The following is a 7,663-nucleotide window of genomic DNA, read 5'->3' as shown; positions in this document are numbered from 1 at the left end:
CACGTGAACGGAAAGGGCTGGCCCCTTGTACAGCGAGGGAAACTGAGGCACAAATGTGGCCTGGGGTGCAGCAGCAAACCCATTAACCCAGTCATCAGGGCTCACTGCGGGAGAGGCTGGAAGGGGCAGAGTGCAGCCCGGGCTCAGACCCCCATCCTCAGCCTCCTTTTCCCCTTCCAGCTTGTGTCCCTGGATGGGGATCCCCACACCGTCCCGCCCCGTCCCTCCCAGCCCTGTCGCAAACGCCTCCCTCGCGTCTCCTGCCCACCCTCCATCCTCGGACAGCACTCGAGAGCCTGCCATCGCAGCGGGACCTTCCCACACCCTCGCCATGAAGGGCCCCCTGCTCGGAAGCATGTTCTCCCGGCACGTCAAGCGGCACCCCGGAGTGAGTCACCCCACACCCTCTCCCTCCAGGGACCCCCGTTCCTCCCCATCTCTCTGCCCCTCTTCTCCTCCCAGGGACCCCCTGCAGCCCCCGTCCTGGGCTCACCCTTGCGCTTCCCTCACCACATGCCTCAGGGACCCTGTGCTTCTCCACATCCTTCTCCTTCCTTCCCACCCCCCCCATTCCTCCAGCCCTCCTCTGCCCTTTGCGCCCTTTGCCAGCCCCCTCTTCCTCCCACTCCCCAAACCCTTTCCCAGCCTCCCAGTCCAGCTCCCCTGCCCTCCCGGTCCCTTCCCAGGTTGTCCCTGCTTGCCAGCTTCTCCTTCACACTGTCCTCCCAGCTCTTGCAGCATCTTCCAGGTAAGCTGGGTAGTCCCGGTGGTCCCCAGCCCTCCTTTGCTGAGGAGAGGTGAGACCACCCTGTGCTGGCTGACCCGCTCCCACCATCCAGACTGCTGAGGGGCCAGAGCTCCTTCGCTGAGCCAGGCTGGGCTTGGGGCACATCGACTCTTAAACACACCCAGGCTTACTTGCCCTGGCGGGCACGCCTAGTCTGGGGCTCCGTGTCCTGCCCCCACTGTACCCTGCTCCGGGGGCTTCTTTGAGGGAGGGGGGACTGAAATCAAGCCCCCTCCTCACTGGCCCTGGCAGCCCTACGTTTGAAGCCCCAACTCCCATCCTTTCAGTTCAGATCTGTCCCTGTCCCCTGCCGTCAAAATTTCAGGCTGAGGGTTTTGTGGCTTAAACCCTCATAAACTACAGACCGTCCAAGACGGTGGCAGCTGGGCAAGTATGCCCGCTCTGCCAGAACGGGCTTCTTTGGCTGCCAGGATGGGTTCCCTCCCGCAGCAGGGACCTGGCCCTTGCCAGAGGGTCCCCAGCCCCCCGCTTGCCTATCCCCCCCCACCCAGTGCCCTCCCTGGGGTGCTGGCAGGGGCTGGTGGCCTGGGGAGGGTTAACGAGCTGCAAGCTGGAAGTCACGTAAGCTGTTGGCAGTTGGGTTTGGGGAGGGTAAAGCAGCCAGGCTGGAAAGGATGATGAGCCATGGCTGAGCATCCCGACGCCTGGCTTGGCGGCAGGCTCGGGCAGGGGAGTGGAGTCCAGGGCTGGAGCGGGAGAACCTGGGGCTGGGCTCTTCGGGGCAGCCGGGACACCGGGGTGCTTTGCATGTCCTCGGTGAGAGCGGCTGGATGGACGGCACCAGCCAAGGCTCCTGCATGCTCTTCGTGGCACTGCAGCGTGTTTCTGTGTGCAGAATGGAGGGATATGGGGCTTTTCTGTTTGTGTCTGCCATGGTGGTGTGACTTAGGCGGCACAGAGAGGCCCCCAAACAGTGTGTGTAAAGGTGGGTGGAGTGGGGTGGTCCTGGGTGCCTGTACGTGAAGTGCCCGGCGTGTGCCTGGCGTCATTAAGCAGGATTACTGCCGGCAGAGGTTGCTGGGGCAATTTTTGACATGTCATCCACTACATGTGATCAGCTGCAGCTCGTGCCGGGCAGGTACATCAGCACTTTCACCTGGCAAGAGACTCTCCCACCGCAGCATGCCCAGCTGCCTGCCCGCCTGGCAGTGATTAATGTCCCAGGCATGCCGGTGGAGCACCGTGGCAGTGAAGCACAGGAGGTTTGGAAGGGCAAGAGCCCACCGGCATGGCAGTCCAGGGCTGCACAGCTCAGCGGGTGCCTTTGGGCGCTGGGCAGAACCCACCACTGCGTCCCACTGCCCATTCCCCTCCATGCATGGTCCTGCCGTGGGATGCTCATCCAAACCCTGGCATGAGGTGCTCATTCCACCCCCTCCAGGCACAGGACCCCTTGCCTCACCCAGCATCTTCATGTGTTTGTTTTCTCCTTCCTGCTGTTTTTGTTGCCAGAGCAGTAGGAAAGGGGCCAGATCCCCACCCCGGCAGAGCTGGCACCGGCTCATTACTGGTCACTTGGAAGTGCTGGGTGATGGCTGGGGCTGCAGCCAGCCTGGTGGCACCAGCCGTGCCTGGCTGGGGGGCTTGGCCTCGCTGCCGGCAGAGATGGGGGGTCCCAGGGAGCAGGGGAATGCCTGCCTCATGCCAAACAGGTCCCCACAGTTGGGGTGAGAGGGCAGACACTGCACACACTCAAGCAGCGTTTTAACTCCCCGTATGCTTCAGGTCGAGCTCTCAATAAGTCTTGTTTATTTTTGTGCACGTCTTGGGGGGGGGATCAGGCCCCACTGCCTGCACTTGCAGCTCTGAGCCCCTCGCCTGCTGCATGAGCGGTTGCCCCAGCTCCCCCTACCTTTAATTCTTCCCAGGCATTAATTACCCAGAAGGTGTCAGCAGCAGATGGTGAGACGAACCCATCGCCCCGAATCTCCTCCAACGGACACTGCAATTCCCAGTGCTGTGGAGTTCGTCTTGATTAGCCGGCGCGGTTGGGTAGCGGCTACTGCCAGATCCTCCTGGCACCCAGCCGCACACGGCGCAAAAGATCATTATCTGCTGATGCCTCTAACCTCCCAAATTGGCGTTGGCATCTGCCGGGTGCTTGATCAGCCGGTGTGAGTGCGGAGCGCTGCTTGGTTTGGCCATGGGTGCTGCCAAGCAGGAGCTGGGCCGTGCTGGGAGCACTGGGAGAGGATGCAGAGCGGTGTCTATGTTGGGGACCAAAGGCTGGGCGGGGAGTGCCTGGGGAAGGGACACATCTGACTGCTCAGGTGTCTTCCCTACAAGACCCGCTCTGTGTGCAGGTCATCAAGGTGCTTGGCACAGAACAGAGGGGTTTGGACAGACCCTTTTCTTCATGGTTTAGAGTCGCCCCCCCAGACCCCCCCCAGTCTCATCCAAGTGGGGAAACTGAGTCACCGTGCAGTGGGTGGTTGGGTGGGGGTTTGGAGACACGTGCTAAGAGCTCAAGCTGCCAAGCAAAATTGCAAATATAACCCAGGCGCTCAGGTGCTGGCAATGCAAACTGCACGGCACGCACGGCTCTTGCAGCACCACCAGCCCCCGCTCCCCGCTAATGGGCACGGCGAGGCGCCGGCCGTGTTTGCCTTCCCAGGGGCGCGGGCTGGTGGGAGGTTCATTACGCTCAGACCGTCTTCCCCAGCGCGGGGGCTGCGGCAATTTGGGGGAGGTCAAAGCAGCCTCGTCTCGGCTCCGATTGAGGCCATGTCCCCCCGGGCACTGGGGGATTGGCAGCACGATGCAGGGGAGAGCGGAGATGAGAACATGGAGCTGGTCGCGGTGCAAAGGCCTGAGGAGGGGCCCTGTGGGCATGGAGGGGGGCGAAGGGACCTCCTGCTCGCAGGAATGCCCACTGCGGGGCTGGGGCAGCCCCTGGGGAGGGGGACAGGGGATCTCTGAGTGCCTTCCCCGCCGCCACTGCACTGTCACTGCGTCCCCAAAACCTGCTGTGGACCCAGCTGCTCAGCCACCAGCATGATGTCTGTCCCCAGTATGTCCCAGTTGTCCCTGCTGTAGGCACAGGGGAAGATGAACTGAACCCTCCTCATCTCATGCTTCACCGGGAGGTGGTGGGGAAGGGGTGCAGGGCCGGGGGGTGCAGCTGTGGGGGGCAGTGAGCCTGCCATGGGGGGCACCCTGGCTGGGGCCAACCCTGCCCAGGGCTGCAGCGCTGCACCGGGCAGGGACCGAGAGCCGTGGGGAGGAATCGTTAGCCGAGGCTCAGCCCCTGACCAGGGGCACCACGCATGCCAGGACCGGGCCCCCCTGCCCTCACCCGTGGCCACACCAGCCAGCACCGGCGCTGGGCAGCAGCAGGCAGAGGGGAAGTGATTTCTCATTCCAAATCCAATTCCTCTCCAACACGAGCCGATTTTTCTCTCCCTCTTTTAATTCAGTCACTCAAGCTGACAGCTACACTGTGTACCGCAGCCCAGCTACAGGATTGCTCTGCCATATTTCCCCTGTAAATCTCCCGGTGTGTCAGCTCTCCCTTTCACTCTCCAGTCAGCCTGATAAATATTCATTTTATTGGGGTATTTTTCATTTCTCTCTCTCTCTCTCTCTCTCCAGCTCATTCCCCTCATTGGCTTCATCAGTGTTGGCCTGGGCAGTGCTGTCCTGTACCTGCTGAGGCTGGCCCTGTACAGCCCAGACGTCAGGTATGGGTCGGGGTGCCCCTGGGCACCCCTCGGGCACTTGGCCCGCGCCCCCGGAGCCGAGGGGGCTGATGTCCAGGTGCGGCGGGTGGGCACTATGGTGCATAAGGTACCTGGGTGCACTCCGACACCTTCCTGGCAAACCTGGGTGCAGAGGCACCCGGAGGGGGTGAGGGAGGGTGCAGAGGTGCCGGGAGGGGGTGAGGGAACCTGGGGCACCATCTGCCCTCTCCTTGCTTGGGGGGGACAAGGGCCCCTTCAGTCCGCTGCTCTGGGCGCCGCACCAGCTGCTGTGGAACTGGGGGCTGGCAGGAGAGGATACGGGACGGCGGCGGGAGCGGGATGGATGGGTGGATGGGGAGGCAGATAAAAGCAGTATGTGACTGATGGAGAGGGGGAAAGACAGTGTGGGGAGGGATGGATTGATAGAGGAATGGGAAACCAGTGGGATGGATGGATGGAGAAGGAATGGGAAGAGAGAAGGAGGGATAGACAGACACAAAAGCGGTGTGCAAGGATGAATGGAGAGGGAGAGAAGGGAGAAGGAGACAAGGTGTGGGGATGGATTGATGAGGAATAGAGGCTGGATGGATTGGCACAGGACAGACAGGCATGCTGTGGCGCACGAGACTATTTTTTTTTCCTTGTAGCTCAGTGGCCCACAGTCCCTGCAGCCCCACGCTGTCTAATGCCTACCTAATATTTGTTTGCTCCCGGTAAAACGCTCATTGATTTAATTTGACGCCAGCTGCCCAGGGTACTTAGCTCAGCAATTAGCAGATCCAGGCACCTTGTCTTTGATGGTGGAAGCGCAGGGGTGTGCATGTGGGGGGTGGGGTGGGGGTGGGGGGGTTGGATAAAGCAACAGCAGCACCCCCACAGCACATTAATGCTATTAAACAGCTCCAGGGGTCTGCATTTGCAGCACAGCTCCTCTCCAGCCCTCAACGTGCGCACACACGCGCGCACGCACGCATCTTCCCAGATGGAAAATTCTGCTCTTGGCCAACACTAGTGGATTGCAGGGGGACGGGAGAGGGGGAGACGTGAGCTGCTCTCTCCAGGGACCCATCCCACGGCTTTGCTGGCCGTCCACAACCCCTCCTGGGACAGGACGGGACGTGTCCTCTTTGGGAAGGTTTTAGCTGAGCACCACCAGCCACCCCGTGCAGTTGCCTTGCACACTCACAAGCATCGCATGCTCACAAGTGCTGCAGTATCCGTGCTCACTCACAGCAGGTGGGCACAACAGGGCAGGCAGCAGCTCCCCCCGCTGCCCCCCAAACCGGGAATGAAGGCTGGGGGCTTTTGGGAAGGGGGGGCAGTCAGAGCAGCCAAGGCCAGAAGGGAGCCCCCCAGGCAGGAGTGCAGCAAGGCAGTGCCTGCAGAGTTGCCAGCTGGGGGATGTGTGGTTGGGGGGGGGGGGGGGGAGCAGGCAGACGTGCACCCCTGCACGTACGGCCGGTGCAGCAGCCTGTGTGCCAGCCCTGTGCTGGGGCGGCAGCCAGGCTGCAGTTCGGGTGAGTCAGGCTGTGGCAGGGATGCTCCAGGAGCACCCCCCAGGGAGCGTGCCTGCCCCTGCCCCCCCAGCTCCTCACCCCAGGGGGCTTGGAGGGACCCGATCAGAGCCCCCTGACCTGCCAGCCGCAGCAGCACTGGGGTGTGTGGGTACAGTGGATTATTTCTGCAGAGTCGGGGCTGGGGGCAGAGTCAGGGTAAAAGGGGGGGAGGGCAGGGCCGTCTCCCCCACCCTCCTTACAGGTGCTGATGGCCCCATCACCCCTTGCAGCTGGGATCGAAAAAATAATCCTGAACCCTGGAATAAGCTGAGCCCCACGGACCAGTATAAAGTGAGCACTGGGCAAATCGGGGACCTGGCACTCTGGGGTGGGGGAATGGTCACTCTTAGGGCAAGGCATCACGTTTTCTTCGTGGAAGCGGGGAGGTGGTGTCAGCCCTGGGGCAGTGGTGCGTGAGCCCTCCAGCTCCTTGTGCTCAGCTCTGGGAGGGGAACACCGGCCCCCCACCCCACAGCCAAGGCCAGGCTGCAGGGGCAGCTACAGGGGATGCGACACCCTCTCATGTCCTTCATTTCTCCAGTTTCTGGCAGTTTCCACTGACTACAAGAACCTCAAGAAGGACCGTCCCAGTTTCTGAGCTGACCCTGGGATGTGCTGGGGTAGGGGAGAGCGCACCCACCCCCAGCAGCACCATCACGGCCACCACCAGCCTTCCCAGCTCTCACCTGTCCCGCGGCTCTGCAGCAGTCACAGTGCACACAGGTCTGCTTCCCCAGCACCCCCAAACGTGGGGCTGTGCTCCTGCCCGCAATAAACTACATCACTCTGGGAGCAACATGACCGCTGCCACCAGCCCATGCGCCCTCCCGCCCTGCCTGGCATGTCACTCTCGCCATTGTGTCCCACCTGCATTAAACTTTGTCGGATGTTAATAAATTACTGGGGGCTGGGCGGGGGGCAGCAAAATGCATTATACATGCAGTTTCCCAGGCCCATAAAGATCGGAGACATTCAACACCCCCCTCCAAAGGTTGGGGTGGGGGCTCACATCCCGCTGGAAGTGCTGGTTCATGGCCTCTTGGTGCCGCGTTTCCTCTCTCCCACGCTCCGGGGCCCCAGGGGGCTGCCCAGGGACCACCCCATCCCAACGTCCCAACCCAGCCCCCCCCGGGGATGGAAAAGCCGTGTGGGGTGGAGGGGGTCACACACATGCACAAGGATACATGTGCATGTCCTACATGCGTGTGCAGCCCCGGCTGCCCCCGGGGGTTTGTGCCACAGGGCAGGGAGCTGGCCCTTGCCAGTGGCGGGGGGGGCCCTGCCCAGCGCTGTTTGTTCGGCTGAGGCCATGTCAGGGAACTCACGGCCAGGAAATACGGAGCAGATGACCCAGGACAGCAGATGACCCAGGACAGCGGGACGTGCCGGGGAATAGGTGGCTGCTGGCCTGCCCAGAGCTGGGCTACCTCCAGCCAGGCAGGGGGGTCTCGCTCATGGCTCTGCACCCTGCAGCAGGAGGAGAGCAGGGGGGGCAGCCTTGGCCACAGACCCCTCCCCACAGACCCCCACCATACCCGTCTTGCCTCGGGGGCAGGGGTTACACTGAGCAAGACCCAGCAGTCCGTGCTCCACATCCACCCACAGCACCCTGGCACAGT

At 62.3% G+C, this 7,663-nt stretch overlaps 1 protein-coding gene across 1 annotated transcript; it reads left to right on the top strand.

The window, feature by feature from the left end:
- Positions 1 to 282: 282 nt before the first annotated feature.
- NDUFA4L2 (NDUFA4 mitochondrial complex associated like 2) lies at positions 283 to 6,960 on the top strand. Its single transcript, XM_056322492.1, has 4 exons — positions 283 to 388; positions 4,400 to 4,488; positions 6,275 to 6,335; positions 6,586 to 6,960. The coding sequence occupies exons 1-4, from the start codon at positions 332 to 334 to the stop codon at positions 6,640 to 6,642; spliced, it is 264 nt and encodes an 87-aa protein (XP_056178467.1). The 5' UTR covers positions 283 to 331; the 3' UTR covers positions 6,643 to 6,960.
- The last annotated feature ends 703 nt before the right edge of the window (positions 6,961 to 7,663 follow it).

The sequence above is a fragment of the Falco biarmicus genome, chromosome 19 (genome assembly GCF_023638135.1).
Source record: "Falco biarmicus isolate bFalBia1 chromosome 19, bFalBia1.pri, whole genome shotgun sequence".
Lineage (NCBI taxonomy): Eukaryota > Metazoa > Chordata > Aves > Falconiformes > Falconidae > Falco > Falco biarmicus.
Note: the sequence above shows the minus strand (reverse complement) of the source record. Positions and strands in the feature narration are given on the sequence as shown.